A 17,646-nucleotide genomic window follows, 5' to 3' on the forward strand; every position below is an offset into this window, starting at 1 on the left:
CCCGGTGAGGCTCTGAGACCCGGTGAGGCTCTGAGACCCAGCTCCACTCTGAGACCCAGTGAGGCTCTGAGACCCAGCTCCACTCTGAGACCCAGTGAGGCTCTGAGACCCAGCTACGCTCTGAGACCCAGCTCCACTCTGAGACCCAGCTCCACTCTGAGACCCAGCTCCGCTCTGAGACCCAGTGAGGCTCTGCCGGCTCGAGCTCACGGATGGTGTTGCCGGGACGCGTGCGGGGCGTGGTGGCGGGGGCGTGGGGGCGGGCAGCATGGTGATGTCCCAGGGCACCTACACGTTCCTGGCCTGCTTCGCGGGGTTCTGGCTGGTGTGGGCACTCGTGGTCATGCTGTGCTGCTTCTGCAGCTTCCTCCAGCGCAGGCTGAAGCGGCAGCGTGAGGAGAGGCTCCGGGAGCACTGCCTGCACTCGCTCCAGATGGAGCCCCTCCCCCACAGAGAGCCCCCGCGCTTCTGCCCCCCGCACCTGCCCCTGCCCACCGCCTGGAGCAGCACGCAAGGTACCGTCCGCCTGTCTGCCCGTCTGCCAGTCTTTCTGTCTGTCTGTACGTCGGTCTGTCCATCAGTCTGTGTGTCTGTATGTGCGTCTGTCTGTCTGTTTGCCTCTGTCTGTGTGTCTGTACGTCGGTCTGTCCATCAGTCTGTGCGTCTGTCTGCCTGCCTGTCTGTCTGTCTGTCCATCTGTCCGTCTGCCAGTCTTTCTGTGTGTCTGTTTGCCTCTGTCTGTGTGTCTGTACGTCGGTCTGTCCATCAGTCTGTGTGTCTGTATGTGCGTCTGTCTGCCTGCCTGTCTGTCTGTCTGTCCATCTGTCCGTCTGCCAGTCTTTCTGTGTGTCTGTTTGTCTCTGTGTGTCTGTGTGTGCGTCTGTCTGCCTGCCTGCCTGTCCATCTGTCCACCATGCCTGTCTGTTTGTGCGTCTGTCTGTCTGTGTGTGCGTCTGTCTGTCTGTTTGTGCGTCTGTCTGTCTGTGTGTGCGTCTGTCTGTCTGTTTGTGCGTCTGTCTGTCTGTGTGTGCGTCTGTCTGTCTGTGTGTGCGTCTGTCTGTCTGTGTGTGCGTCTGTCTGTCTGTGTGTGCGTCTCTCTGTCTGTTTGTGCGTCTGTCTGTCTGTGTGTGCGTCTGTCTGTCTGTGTGTGCGTCTGTCTGTCTGTGTGTGCGTCTGTCTGTCTGTGTGTGCGTCTGTCTGTCTGTCTGTTTGTGCGTCTCAGTTTGATTCCTTCTGCTTTATTCATGCTTGGTATTGCCAAAGCACACAGTATTAATGAAAGCACACATTTCACACAGAACAATGCAGAACAAATGAACAGTAACTCGGGGGAGTCTGGCGCTCAGCAAGCACCTGCTCCTATGCACACTGAGGAAGAGGAATCAGAGGAGAGGAAGAGTCTAGCCTGTAGAAATGCTCATGGCTGTGTTGGTTAGCGCTCCACAATGATGTATAAATGCTCATGGCTGTGTTGGTTAGCGCTCCACAATGATGTATAAATGCTCATGGCTGTGTTGCTTAGGGTAAATATGATTAGCATGCTCCCTTTCATAATTCATCTCAAGGTACAAATGCCCATGTTACAGGAAACATCGCCCTGCACATTACCGTATGCTTCTCAGACAGGCTGCACAATATACACTAGGGTCAACGACAGCTTATCTCACCACCAGGACTGTCACAAACCATATCTCTGTTTTTCTTTTAAAGGAAATATTGGATCCAAGTCAGTGTGACATAATTATGCAGTATTTAAGAGGATTTTATTTCCATTGTTTGTGTGTTTTTATTTGACGTACAGTTGAGCGTGATGTATTTTTGTTTGACGTACAGTTCTGAGTGTGGTGGAGGAGGGATGCCCAGGCTTCATAACGGCATTGACAGGGAGGGATGCCCAGGCTTCATAAAGGCATTGACAGGGAGGGATGCCCAGGCTTCATAACGGCATTGACAGGGAGGGATGCCCAGGCTTCATAAAGGCATTGACAGGGAGGGATGCCCAGGCTTCATAACGGCATTGACAGGGAGGGATGCCCAGGCTTCATAAAGGCATTGACAGCTTCAAACACTGAATGAGCCTTTTATGTTCTTGTCATTCTTGCAGGAGTCTTCAGAAATTTCGGACAAAATTAATTTCAGTTCCATTAAATGATTTTTGCTTTCTCAAAAACTTGTCAGCTTTTAATTTGTCTTCCTTTATTCGATAGCAAATGTTTGAATCCCTGAAACATATATCAGACAATTAGGTTATGAGGTCAGGAGAGGGTAACAGAGACGGCTCACTGGTCAGAGGAGATCGTGGGTGGGGCGCTCCCGCATCAGGCTGGCTGCAGCTCCAGGAAGACGCAGTCGGAAAGGAGCAATTAAGGGCTACATCCGTGTGAGATAGCGGAGCGTTATCATGGCTGATAAAATCTTTAGTCCTAAGACTCATACAGGTGGGGAGGGTGCAATAAGATGTGCCTCATCTTTTTATTAAGTTAACAGGACAAACACACACACAGACACACACACACACACACACAGACACACACACAGACGACACACACTCACTCACACTCACACACACACAGACACACACACAGACGACACACACTCACTCACACTCACACACTCACTCACACTCACACACAGACACACACACAGACGACACACACTCACTCACACTCACACACACACTCACACTCACACACAGACACACACACAGACGACACACACTCACTCACACTCACACACACACTCACACTCACACACAGACACACACACAGACGACACACACTCACTCACACTCACACACACTCACACACACACACACACACAGACGACACACACTCACTCACACTCACACACAGACACACACACAGACGACACACACTCACTCACACTCACACACACACTCACACTCACACACAGACACACACACAGACGACACACACTCACACTCACACTCACACTCACACTCACTGCACCTAATCTGATGGAACAGGCTGACAGACTGTTTCAGAAGTGGGGAGAAACTCAGTGATATGGAGCACATATCCGTCCTCTGGGTGTGTCTCTCCTGGGTATAATTTGGCTGGTTTACCACGCGATATTAAGTTCCTGCTTCCCAGGCGGTAATCACATTGGGAATAATGATGTAACCATCACTGATCCTCTCTGCCTGCTTGTCCTGTTTGTGCTGTGGTCTGCAGTAACGGCACGTCTGTGTCTCATAGAAGTCGACGCTTTTGGAAAGCCCCCGTGCTACGAGGAGGCGGTGTTGATGGAGGACCCCCCCCCACCCTACAGCGAGGTCCTGGGGGAGCCCCGGGGGGGCATGTACACCAAGCCCGCTCCCGGGACGTCCCGCAAGCTGGCGGACCCCGAGCCCAGCAAGCCGGCGCTGGCCAAGCGGCCCGTCCCCTCGCTGATCCGCCTGCCCAGCGAGGAGCCCTGGGACCCGCTCGGCCGCCTGCTGTCCGCCATGGACCTGCACCGCCACAACCTGCCCCCCCACGCCGCCCCGCCCGCCCCCCTCAGCCCCCGCGCCGGCCGGGGCAGGACACACTCAGACCTGGGGCTGGAGGCCCCCTGGCCCCTCCCCACGGCCTTCCCCGAGGCCCCCTGGCCCCTCCCCACGGCCTTCCCCGAGGCCCCCTGGCCCCTCCCCACGGCCTTCCCCCTGCTCGGCCGCAGCACAGCTGTCTGAGCCACACTCCACCGTCTCCCAGGAGACGCCCTTTAACCCCTGAAGCTACTCACCCACTACAGCAGAGGGGGACACACAGAGGCGATGGGCTTATTTTAGGGGCCAGGACCTGCAAGAGACTCCTTGTTGCTGGAGGTTTGACAGCCCTTCATGAAGACAGTGACCGCTGCGTGGCACACAGGCCCCATTTTCAGTTTGCTGAGTTAGTCGGTGTCAGAGACGCCATTTTGATTCAGTTTGCTGAGTTAGTCGGTGTCAGAGACGCCATTTTGATTCGGTTGGCGACTTGGTTGGTGTCAGAAACACCATTTTGATTCAGTTGGCGACTTGGTTGGTGTCAGAAACACCATTTTGATTCAGTTGGCGACTTGGTTGGTGTCAGAAACACCATTTTGATTCAGCTGGCGACTTGGTTGGTGTCAGAAACACCATTTTGATTCAGTTGGCGACTTGGTTGGTGTCAGAAACACCATTTTGATTCAGTTGGCGACTTGGTTGGTGTCAGAAACACCATTTTGATTCGGTTGGCGAGTTACACTGCCCCCTTCACATCTGTTTTGCATTTCTTATGTTGAATAGAAATATAATGTATAAATAATGTATAATGTATAAATAACATTTTAATCATGTTTTTGTAAACTGTAGTTATAGCAAAAATGGAATGGACTGTAAAAACATGTTTTGCCTGTGAAAGCTTTTTAGAAATTAATCTAATGTTTGAGAGAGAAAGCTGCTGGTGGACAGTATTTTTACTGTGGCTGTTTATCTGTTTATCAGGAGGCTTCACCCATCATACCTATCATACCTCTCTCCCCCCCCCCCCCCTCTCTCTCTCTCTCTCATACACACACGCACTCCCATTTAGGTCATGGAATCTCAACATTTTCTTTTCTTTTTTCTTTTTTTATACTGAATTCTAGGCGTAATTCAGACATGCCAAGATCCACTGGCTCCAAAAAAGACATTTTTGTTGTACACTCTCATTTTCATTTGTCATCTCATCTGAACATGTCTGTCCAATCAGGACTCACACGGTTAAACCATCCCTCCTCACAGCCCATGCACGCTAGACTCACAGACAGCCCAAATGTGCAATGGCACGATTACTCCCTCTCAGACTGAAAGGTTGTTTTAGTCCTCAATATTGATTTTAGTTTAAATAACCTTGATTTTTACCCCCATTGTACTTTTTGTATACAGCTGTATGAAGTGTAACTCATTATTTTGCATAGTCAATGAAGACAGCTGTGTATTATGGGTTTTGGTTGCCATGGAAACCCAGTCACTGAAGATGTGCACTGAGTTGGGTTATGATCAACATTAACATTAATTATGATCAACATTAACATTAACTATGATCAACATTAACATTAACTATGATTAACATTAACTATGATCAACATTAACATCAACTATGATCGACATTAACTTCTCTAGACGTTTGTGCCCTGCGGACCTGCTTTTAAAATCTACTGAACAGACTGATGGAGTTTAACCTGAATTCAGCCTCTGGTCTGCAGTAACTGAGGGATTCAGCCTCAGGTCTGCAGTAACTGAGGGATTCAGCCTCAGGTCTGCAGTAACTGAGGGATTCAGCCTCAGGTCTGCAGTAACTGAGGGATTCAGCCTCAGGTCTGCAGTAACTGAGGGATTCAGCCTCAGGTCTGCAGTAACTGAGGGATTCAGCCTCAGGTCTGCAGTAACTGAGGGATTCAGCCTCAGGTCTGCAGTAACTGAGGAAACCATCTTCACTCAAGGACACTAAACGAGGTGTTTAGCAACAAACCATACCTGTTTTTAGGAGGGAAAACAAACTTGCATTCATGTCACTAGGAAATTGGCTTTAGACAATAATTTAATTGAAAATGGAAACTTTGTGGAAACTGAAATGCTTTTTTGGTGGCCTGTCTGATTTTTACATTTTTACATGACCATCCCCGGATCTGAGTTCTGAACCTGAAGCCGCCGCTCCAGGCCCTCCGGTGGTGGTGCCTCAGATGAGTGGAGTGCATCTCTGAATGGACTCGGCTGTTTATGCTTTTTAAATAACGTACATCATATTCCAGGTGGGCATCAGGGAAAATGCTTCATATTCAAAGCACACACTGTGTTAATTTACTCTGCTGTCGTGCCAGTAACTCTTGCGGCGTTTCTGTATTTGCGGAGTTTGTTCTGAGTTTATTCTGAGTTTGTACAGTGTTTTTCTTCACCATGAAGACAGAACTGGGCTGCCCGCCTCGCATGTTGCTGTGTTGCCAAGCAACCCAGTGACTACAGTTTGAAGCCGTTGGCCTGTTATGCAGCTGTTGACCTTTTCTGTTAAATATTGCCAAATGTTTGGAGTTGGGAAGTTTTGTCAGTTTTTTTAATTCATGCCATCACTTAATAGTTATTCATGATTTCATTTTTCAAGCCACCTTTTCTAAGCCAATGGAATCTGAAAGGACCAAGACTAAACTGTGGTCACCTGTAGAACAGATTTCTGACCTCCTGGACACACACAGGAACAGAGCTGTACTTCACTTGGATGTAAAACACACAGAGGAACATAGCTGTGCTTCACTTGGATGTAACCCAACTAAGAATGTTTAGCAGTGTTTGAAACAATGTAAACAACCCACCCTTATAATAGTAAGGAAGACTTCAATTGATGGTTCTATTTTAGTAGCTTGTTTTTTTTAGGCTAATATTTCAGTTTTAGTCTATGTTCCCTGGAGGGTATTTTAGATACAGCAGTTTTGTTGACCAGGACCTTGTACAGGGACACTGTGAAAAATAACCTCCAGAGGATAACAAGGGCATTTCCTACTACATAACTAGGTACAGACTGAACAGCACAATTTTTTGAAATGGTATCTGATCTCCAGCAAGAAACTATAAATTATTGTGGGAGCTGGCTTAATGATATGGGTAACAGTTAGCCTATGTTTGTTGAATTAAAGTATTACAGGTGCATCTCAAAAGATGTGAATATCGTGGAAAAGTTCTTTTTTTCCGTAATTCAGAAAGTGAAACTTTAAAATATTCTAGATTCATTACACATAAAGTGAAATATTTCAAGCCTTATTTTGTTTTAATCTTGATGATTACGGCTTACAGCTCATGAAAATAAATATCCAGTATCTCAAAATATTAGAATATTACAGAAGACCAATCAATTATTATTATTTTTTAAGATATTTTTTAGGCCTTTTTCAGCTTTATTTGACAGTATAGTACCGAGAGACAGGAAGAATGGGAGCGAGAGAGAGGGGAAGACATGCGACAAATGTCGGACGGTCGGATTCGAACCGCTGACATCGCGGCTCGCAATGAGCATGCGGTCAGTGCTCTACAGGCTGCGCCACCGAGACACCGAAGACCAATCAATTATAATACAGAAGTGTTGACCTTCTGAACTTTTCCACGATATTCTCATTTTTTGAGATGCACCTGTATTTTTAGTATATTGATGAGTAGCAAATTGTTTTATTTGGAGCATCTTTGAGCGAGACAAAGTGGTGTGCAGGCACCAGCAACAAGCGAAGGAGAATGATCTGGAACATGACACCACTGTATTTTGAATAATAATTAGTTGTTTGATTTTGTATTAGTCACAATAATGAATCCCATGAATCTTCAACATTTTATTAGTCTTACTATGATAATAATCTTCTTTTTTTTTTTTTTAATGTAAATACATGTTTACAGATCATTGGTTTGAATAGGCAACAGTACCCGCCTTAAAACAATGTGCTCTTCAAAGTCCCATTCAGCTGGCAGATTTCAGTAAAGGATTAATTAATGTGCTACACCCCTGTGTCTGTGTGTCTGTTAATGAGTGTGTTGGCCACCATAATTATTCATAAATTAAGGCTCTAGATGACATGAAATGGCGGTCAGAAGTCTTATCAAAATGCCTTATTTTGTTTTAATGTTGATGATTACGGCTTACAGCTCATGAAAATAAATATCCAGTATCTCAAAATATTAGAATATTACAGAAGACCAATCAAAAAAAGGATTTATAATACAGAAATGTTGACCTTCTGAACTTTTCCATGATATTCTCGCCTCAGCTTCCAGTGGGGGTTACATCCCCTCCGAACCTCCCCCATTTGTGTCCCTACATTACATTACATTACAAGCATTTAGCCTAATGCAAACCTACGCCCTTGGACTCTTCCCAATCCATGTCAAGAAACACCTATGCTCTACTAAGCGCCTCTCGGAAGCTGGGAACTGATGTTTTGTCAATTTGAACGGATTTGTTTATTAGGGCATGGGCTTCTTCCTCCTCTATCTCTGCACTGCATGGAGGCTCTCTGTGGGCCTGTCTGTGAGGCTGACTGGGGCCTGACTGGCTCTGGTGTGGAGGTTGACTGATCCCTCACTATAAAACCAAATACCATTCCAATATGATATTTCATCATTCATATTCTTCACATTAATTTAGGACTCAAACAGAATCAATCAGGTCTTTCTTAATAATAAAATACCCTATTGGTAAAATCATTACTAAGCTAAATTTAGAGCATGTTTGCCAATTCATAGTCACTGATGAATCAAATTAACTCTTTTATTAATGTTTTTGTTAAGTAGCCTATATATAATGCACACTTCACATTATATAATGTAAAACATATTCTATAGGCTATATAAATAGTATTTAAGACATTTGGGTGTGGGTTCGCTAAATTGGTAAAAATGCAATCGATATGGATGCAATAACTTTACGTTGTTTAACGCCGAATCCGACGGAGACAAACAGTGGATACAGTGGTTTCTCCTGTTCGCTTATAGCCTAAAAAGTTAAGCGGCTTCACAACGTCGATCGCCGATCGCCAGTTTGTGAAGGGTAATAAATTGAACCGAAATTCAATTTTATAAATTGGTAACGTTAGATATTAATGTATCATTAAATGTAGTGTCACTAGTCACCACCGGGTGAACGCCTGAAAAAGGGTGTGGTCATCCAAATCAGAACTCATGACTCTGTTCCGTTCAGCCATGTTTTTGAAGGATAACTTTTTTTTTTCAAAAAAGTGACAATCCTTAAAAATTCAAGTAAATAAAACAGCAATAATTAGAAATAATCATGCTTCAGTGTTTTCTTGAAAGCTTCTAACATCCCTAATAGCGCCAATACAGATCTATTTCCGGTCACCGTAGCCGTCCCAAAATAAGTAGTGCCAGAAATAGATCCAAAGCAGTCATTTAGCACCGTGATCCCATGATGTTGGACTGTTTTTCAGCGCTTGCACAATGCCACACATAAGCATCAAAAAAGCATAAACTGCTGCAAGCTAACTAACTTGCGAGTTTGGCAGAACCGTTAGAGTTTACTAACGTTGCATAGCAACCGCCTGCCACCTACCAGCAGCAGGATCTATTTTCTCGTAAACTATTCTTGTAATGATATTGTTAATAAACAAAATGCTTTAATTGGATTGTGTCTATATATCTATCTATAATATTATGTTTGGTAGCAGTTTTATAAAACCAATAACTCACTCAAGGACGTGGTTTATAGACATTCGGGACTTTAAGCAACTACGGATTTTGGGACGGCTACGATGACCGGAAATAGATCCATCGCAGTCATTAAACAAAGTGCTTCGAACAGTTGACCGGTCACTATAGTCACAAAAGTTACAGTAGATAGCCAGCTTATTACCCTTAACACAACTAACCTTATCATTATGTTATAAGTTACCTCAGGAGTTATTATTAGTTCATTATGTTATAAGTTACCCGTAACACAATCAGTTTGATACTAGCTAGCAAAGTAACATAAATATATATTTAAAGATATAATTATGTTTTATAGTGTAGGACAGCTACACGTAAGTAGTCGGCCATTTAGCTGGCAGCTGAGTATTAGTTTTTATGAAGTCTAAGTCTGCAGCTTCAGCTTGCATCCACAATTGAAATCATTCCACTAAAAAAAAGAAAAACAATTGTGTATAAAGAATAATGGGGTGATAAACACACATCTGAAGCATACTGCTTCAGCGTTACCTGGAGTCTGGTTTAGACCACAACCCCTTTGCCCCCACTACCAGCCCTCATGAAGTCAGTAACTTCTGTAAATATGCAGAATATCATCAAGTGCCGTCTGCATCTTTCAGAAACACTAACACTGAAATCATATTTTTACAACTCCAGAAAGTTAAATATCATGTTTGTGAATCAGTGGTCAAGGATGTATTTCATCCTTAATGGAAATGCTCATGTTGTCTGGCATGGCTTTGACCCTGCAACACACACACACACACACACACACACTCACATGCACACACAGACGCACAGACGCACACACACACTCATATATATACACACACACACACACACACACACACTCACTCACACTCACACACAAACACACACACACACACACACACACACACACACACCAGGACGTGTGAGTACTGTGCATGTATGTCATGTTGTGTAACGGGAGTGTACTGTATGAGCAGTAGGCCTGCGGGAGCTGTGTGACTGTTCCTCAGTGAGACATGGACACTCGTTCTGACGCGCGCGCACACACACACACACACACACACACACACACACACACACACACACACACACACACACACACACACACGCTGTGTGACTGTTCCTCAGTGAGACATGGACACTCGTTCTGACGCGCACACACACTCTCACACATACATACACACACACACACGCGCTGTGTGACTGTTCCTCAGTGAGACATGGACACTCGTTCTGACGCACACACACACACTCACACACACACACACACACACACACACACACACACACACGCTGTGTGACTGTTCCTCAGTGAGACATGGACACTCGTTCTGACGCACACACACACACACTCACACACACACACACACACACACACACACACACACACAAACAAACACACACACGCTGTGTGACTGTTCCTCAGTGAGACATGGACACTCGTTCTTTTTCACGTCTGAACTGAACGGAGCGGCCGTTAGCAGGAGTATGTACGCACCAAGGTCTCATTGATTAAAAAGATGGGAGTGTGGCTATGTGGTTGTAATATTTCATTGTTTTCTGGTCCAACTTGCAATTTTCACACCTGCCTGCAGTTTTAGTTGTTGCTTCTTTTTTTTTTCCCTTGTCGATGTGTTTGTTGTTTTCTTTGCAGGCTTGATTCTGAGCTCACTCGACAGCTCACTGGGCTGGAGATGAGCCCGCTTCCTTTGTGTGAAGCAGAGACAGACGCACAAGCCCCATCAGGCACTAATCCATCAGCACAGGGACTGGGATCAGATCCAGACACTAAGCAACCCACCATCAGAACCTGACAACGACAGTACGCTTTCTTTTATCTTCTGGGAGAAGATTCAAACTGTTTGAATCTGCAGTCAGCGTCAAAGAACACACACCTGGGCCTGCAGTCCCCACACTGCTAAAGTGCCTACGACTGCTAAAACCATTAAACCATTAAAAATGGCATTTCTGTGCTACAAAATACTACAACGGTCTACTTGACTGGTAAATTCAATGACCATTTTGTGTCACTTTGAATTTATCTCTTCTGCTTAAAGGTTAGCCAGAAGCAGCGCTGTAGTCGAGTCACTATACCATGAGTCCAAGTCTTGTCTCAATTCACCAAGAGTCCATTGAGATTAAAGTCTGTTCACTTTCATCAGGGTCTGGCTGTTACTATTGATGGAGTGCTGGAGAAATACTCATTGTGAAGACCAAAAAAATCAGTATATCATATTCACCCTTCACTTAAGGACACTGACCACAATTCGTTCATTGTAGTTTAGCTTATGTCTAATATTTTAATTGCAGTATTTATACTGATTTGCGGTAACCGTGCACCTAACTAGGCTGTTGTTGAAAGTTTTGCTAGCAAGCTGACTAGTCAAACTTTAGCAACATCAGCAAATTAATAAACCAAGACCGCCTCGATGTGCCGGTTATGGGCTACTGTTGTTAGCTGGCTTGGCTAACTTGTGCTGCTGAAACACGTTTGTTAAAAGACTGATGAGCTTACCTGCCGGGATGCATGTGAACCAGGTGCCTCAAATGTGACGTAGATCCACGTTTCTCCAATAGACCGTCTACATAACAATCGGTTTCTCCTCAAACGTATACTTATACTAGCAGATGGTATGCTATACTGTCAAAGTCTTCTCGCCACGATGCACGTTATCTTTTACAATCACAGGTTACTTACAAAATTCACGTGAACAGCGACGATGATCAAACGTCTGACGTCACTGACGCTGGTGCTTCGTGAAAGGTTGAACGGGAAAGGAAAATATACATTTCGATATAATAATTTAGATTGTAAACCGTTAATTTTATCCCACAATAATTTTTACAATTCGTAAATTTGGACAGATAGCCTAATTAAGCCTGTTTGATAGGCCTACCGCAAGCCAAAGCAAGTTAAGTCGCGTAACTGTAAGGTCAAGTCCAAGTCGAGACATGAGTCGTGAAAATCGTGACTGGAGTCCATAGAGCAAGAGTTGGAAAGTGGTGGATTTGAGTAGGCCTACGACAGGACTGCAGTTATCGGCGCGGCTGAGAGGAACACCAGGAACAGCCGGTGGACAGGATGTTTGGAGGTTTTTTTATTAACATACATCAGCACTTTAGCATGTCACAAAAAAAATTGTGCTTTTTTTTTTTTTTTTTTCAAAAACAGCGTGTGAGAAGCGACGGACAGGGAAGAGATACAAAAAAAAGCTTTAAAAAACAAAACAAAAGAAAAAACACAAAGAGAAAGGAAAAGCTAAGCCTTGCTGTGGCGCAGGGTGTAGTAAACTCCTGGCACTGTGAAGAGGAGGGGGCAGAACAGACGCTGTGGAGTTTCAGGGTGAGGAGGAGCACATTGAAATCATATCCGAAGGTCACATCAGTTACTGTTAAAGATGCAGGCTGGCTCCCAACAAGTTGGAGATGACTTTCTTACGAAAACTCGGGGATATCTGTCCCACAAGAAACACACTTCCCATTTAAGAATAAAGTAACTTTTAAAAACTCAATTCCAAACCACGTCCAATGATAATGTGATACGGGCCACAATTATATAAATAACACTAGGATCAGCAGTATTATCAATACTGTATTAGTAAAATCGATTATTTACACAGCTATACTACATAAGTTAATCTTATTGCTTGCTTGTCTGCTCAGAAATTCTATGTAGGAATTGTTTCGTGTGTAAGGACCGACATTAGTAGCAGGGCTCATCCTCCCTACGCTAAACACAACATGGAAGACTGCCAAAAAACTCAGGAGGGCAGAGAAAATGCCGCTATGCTTTTGAGTTTGTAAAGTTTCAGGCTAGGACCCCATTCCAATTTGCCTGGGTATTGTATACTGATTATAATATACATTTAATTTAATATACATCAGAAAGACCTGTGTCTACAATGAATGGGATTTGTTCAACTGAAATAAAAATGAAGGTTATTTTGCTATTCTGGCCTGGATATACCAGGACCATGGAAAATGTCTGAAGTTTTTCTGAATGAGAGGGAAACTGCAACCCCTCTCCCCACATAACCACAATCAGAACTAGCCTGACGTCCGCTGTTCCCTGGTTTATAGCAAAGCCACTGTAACTGATAATGCGAGAAGGATATCACCCTAAATGCTTCAACACAGACACGAGCAGCTCACTGATCACAAGACATCATAGGGCCTGCTACCGCCCATTCAGTTCTGCTACAAATCGGTTTTTGTCTAAGTCTTACTCACTATTTGATTGTAACACCATAACTACTGTTCAAAAACTCTACATATCAAAGGTACAGGTTGAATAGGCTGAATAAATGTACACATCCTCTTCTGTATCTGCGCTTGGCCACTATGTGTGTGTATGTGATCCCACATTACACGGGGAATTGGCACCACACTAAAGAGTCTTTCTCAGTCTGATTTCCTCAGGGGTCCTTTTAAAGCATTATTTTCGGAGACTGGTAAGCATTGATATACGCCCCCTGACTGACCGCAGCTGTGCCCTACCCCACTCACCCCCCCACCCCCCCACCCCCCCACCCCACTCACTCTCATACCCCCCCACCCCCCCACCCCCCCACTTTGTTGAACAGCAGTAGGGTTTAAGGCTTCAAGCCAAACTCTACATCAAAGGCAAAAGTACACCAGGAACCCCTTCATACGTGTCCCTTCACTAAGAATAGAGGAGGGATGTGTCGGCCACAGGGGATTGGCTGGCTGGAGCTATGAAAGACGCCTCTGTGGAGCATGGCATCCTGGAATAGCTGTACATCGCAGAAAAAGATCTGATCTATTCAAACCAAACAAAATGACTGTACTGTGTACCTTTGGGGTACTATGAAGCATTATGACAACATTGTCTATGACGAGTGGTACAAGAAGGCTATGTCTGCTCTATGAAGCATTATAACAGAACATTGTGTATGACAGGCAATACAGGAAGCCTATGTCTGAACATGGTCTATGAAGGGGGGTATAGAATGCTCTATGAAGCATTATAGCAGGACATTGTCTATTAAGGGAGGTACAGGAAGCATCTGACTGCTCTATGAAGCATTATAACAACATTGTCTATGAAGGGCTTCAGCCTCAAACTCTCTGCATAGTCAAAACCGAAAAATAAAACCCCTAAAACTCTTTCATATGTCTGCATCTTTAACAATAACCCGATTCCTCTCAGTGGCTAACCTCTCTTTTATTTTTACTTTTAAATGCAAGAATTATTATGACATTATTAGTGTAAAGAGGAGCCGAGCCCTCAGTCCTCGTCCTCCATCACCGGGTCCGTGTCCCAGCAGGTGATGTCGATCTCTGACAGACAGAGACACAGAGAGGTTAGGGACCAAAACACACTCATATCCACCGCCCAGACCAAAACCCAAACTCATATCCACCGCCCAGACCAAAACCCAAACTCATATCCACCCCCCAGACCAAAACCCAAACTCATATCCACCCACGGCCCCAGACCAAAACCCAAACTCATATCCACCCCCCAGACCAAAACCCAAACTCATATCCACCCCCGAGACCAAAACCCAAACTCATATCCACCCACCACCCCAGACCAAAACCCAAACTCATATCCACCCCCTAGACCAAAACCCTGAAATGGTGCCCTGAAATGGGGGGACAATGTATAAACCAAAATGTATGAAAATTTGACAATGTGCACTTTAACCACATTTAACCAATTTTTCTTTATTACAAATCTCAAATTGTGGAGTACAGAGGCAAATAAATAAAAGATGGGGCTTTGTCCCAGACATTATGGAGGTGCTGTGTATTTGTGGCGTTTGCAGGTCTTACCTGGGGGCTTGCTGTAAAACACTGGTGATGGGTTCACTTTAGCAGAGCAGTCTTCTGATTGGGCGAACTCCTCTTCCTGTGATTGGCTGAAGTAGCCCTCACTTGCCTGTAGAAAACATGAAAAAGCATCCAGCATAAACCAGACAGATCCAGAGTAAACCGGACAGATCCAGAGTAAAACGGGCAGATCCAGCGTAAACCGGACAGATCCAGAGCAAACCGGACAGATCCAGAGTAAACCGGACAGATCCAGCGTAAACCGGACAGATCCAGAGCAAACCGGACAGATCCAGAGTAAACCGGACAGATCCAGCGTGAACTGGACAGATCCAGAGCAAACCGGACAGATCCAGAGTAAAACGGGCAGATCCAGCGTAAACCGGACAGATCCAGAGCAAACCGGACAGATCCAGAGTAAACCGGACAGATCCAGCGTGAACTGGACAGATCCAGAGCAAACCGGACAGATCCAGAGTAAACCGGACAGATCCAGAGTAAACCGGACAGATCTGCGTGTCACCCACTGATGATTCAAGTGTAGCACAGTGTGCATAACCCAGGCCTTAGTGTGTGAAACGTGGTGTTTGCTGTATTTCAGGTACATGAACTGGCTTCCACACTACCAGACATACAGGGCTGCCGTTTGCCTGACTGACTACTACACTACGCTGCCACCTAGTGTAAGAGTGTCAAACAGAATTACACCTGCACATCTATCTAAAGAGTGTCAAATCAGAATTACACCTGCACATCTATCTAAAGAGTGTCAAAGCAGAATTACACCTGCACATCTATCTAAAGAATGTCAAATCAGAATTACACCTGTACATCTATCTAAAGAGTGTCAAATCAGAATTACACCTGTACATCTATCTAAAGAGTGTCAAATCAGAATTACACCTGTACATCTATCTAAAGAGTGTCAAAGCAGAATTACACCTGTACATCTATCTAAAGAGTGTCAAAGCAGAATTACACCTGCACATGTGTCAGGGGTAGTTGTGGGTGCTGACCTGCGTGCCCTCCTTCAGAAACGCCTCTCCGTTGGTCATGAGCAGCTGGCTCTCCTCCTGACTCCCGGGCTCCTGCTGCAGTGCATGCTGGGAGCTCATCTCCACGGTGCCAGCGGGGGTGGGCTCGTCGAAGCTGAGGAGGGGGGGGCCGCAGGGCTCAGGGGCGTCGCCCGTCAGGTCCACCAGCTGGGAGGGGGCGGGGCCAGGGGTGGCGCCTGTCTCCCATAGGTCCAGCAGGCTGTCTGAGGCGTTGGACTGGCTGGTGTCTCGGGCCTGGGGGGCCACGCTGTGGGTGGGCTTGGTCTGGGGCGTCTCCTGTACAGGGGCGCTGTGTGGGGGCTCAGAGTCTGGGGGGGGGGGGGGCATCCAATATTTCAGTGACAACACTCCATCTTCAATATCATGGTAATTATTAACTGCAGATCAGACAAAGCAAAGGAGTGTGTGCGTCTGCTTGTGCGGGTGTCTGTGTGCACATTTGTGTGTGTGCCTGCGTGTGTGTGTGTGTACGTGTGTGTATGTGCCTGGCAGCAGAGCAGCCTGAGAGAGATCAATAGAGAGAGAGATCAGCCATAGCGAGATCAGTAGAGATCAGCAGTAGAGATCAGCAGAGGGGGTAGCAGCCTGAGAGAGATCAGTAGAGATCAGCCGTAGAGAGATCAGCCGAGGGGGGAGCAGTCTTACCCCTCTCCCTCAGGCTGTCATCAGGCTCCTGATTGGGCGTGGTGATGATTTTGGGGATGGGGGAGGAGTCACCTGTCACACCGTGCGCTGACCTCCCTTCATTTTCTGAAATGAAGACGTGTGGCATTTTACACACACGCACACGCACACTCAGGGAGAGGACAAAATGGCCGCCTGCAGAACTGCACCTGAGAGCACTGCCCCCTGGAGCCTGTACTCGGTGACCTTTGACCCTGCTGAATTTCTGCACTGACAAGGGGAGAAAATTCCAGGTTCAGAAAGTAAACGTCCTCCCAATATTTTGTCCAAATCACCTGGATCTACTAATTAGCACAATTCTCCAGCCAGGAGGCAGAACTAATGAGTGAAATCAGCTGATTGAGTTGATGGGCAGAAGAAACACCTGGCAGGACTTTTACTTTCTGACACCTTGGACCTCTGGAGAAAACAAGCAATACACCCCCCCCCCCCCCCCCCCCCGCCACAGACCGACATGAGGACACCCCCCCCCCCCATGAGGACATGAGGACACCCCCCCCCCCATGAGGACATGCAGACACTGGAGTCATTCCTGGGGGTGCCAGACACGCGCTCTTTCCAATCACTTCTCAATCACCTCCTGTCTCCTTGTTCTCAATCTCCTCCTGTCTCCTTGTTCTCAATCACCTCCTGTCTCCTTGTTCTCAATCTCCTCCTGTCTCCTTGTTCTCAATCTCCTCCTGTCTCCTTGTTCTCAATCTCCTCCTGTCTCCTTGTTCTCAATCACCTCCTGTCTCCTTGTTCTCAATCTCCTCCTGTCTCCTTGTTCTCAATCACCTCCTGTCTCCTTGTTCTCAATCACCTCCTGTCTCCTTGTTCTCAATCTCCTCCTGTCACCTGTCTCAATCACCTCCTGTCTCCTTGTTCTCAATCTCCTCCTGTCTCCTTGTTCTCAATCACCTCCTGTCTCCTTGTTCTCAATCTCCTCCTGTCTCCTTG

At 45.8% G+C, this 17,646-nt stretch overlaps 2 protein-coding genes across 2 annotated transcripts; one reads left to right on the forward strand and one right to left on the reverse strand.

The window, feature by feature from the left end:
* The first annotated feature begins 268 nt into the window (after positions 1 to 268).
* Positions 269 to 3,691, forward strand: LOC133132455 (proline-rich protein 7). Its single transcript, XM_061247909.1, has 2 exons — positions 269 to 536; positions 3,222 to 3,691. The coding sequence occupies exons 1-2, from the start codon at positions 269 to 271 to the stop codon at positions 3,689 to 3,691; spliced, it is 738 nt and encodes a 245-aa protein (XP_061103893.1).
* A 10,052-nt stretch (positions 3,692 to 13,743) lies between these two features.
* On the reverse strand, positions 13,744 to 17,103 carry dbn1 (drebrin 1). Its single transcript, XM_061248655.1, has 4 exons — positions 16,669 to 17,103; positions 15,985 to 16,331; positions 14,972 to 15,077; positions 13,744 to 14,473 (listed from the first exon to the last, which is right to left on the reverse strand). Exons 1-4 carry the CDS (start codon positions 16,793 to 16,795, stop codon positions 14,421 to 14,423), a joined length of 633 nt encoding a protein of 210 aa, XP_061104639.1. The 5' UTR covers positions 16,796 to 17,103; the 3' UTR covers positions 13,744 to 14,420.
* Positions 17,104 to 17,646: the final 543 nt, after the last annotated feature.

Source organism: Conger conger, chromosome 7 (assembly GCF_963514075.1).
Source record: "Conger conger chromosome 7, fConCon1.1, whole genome shotgun sequence".
Lineage (NCBI taxonomy): Eukaryota > Metazoa > Chordata > Actinopteri > Anguilliformes > Congridae > Conger > Conger conger.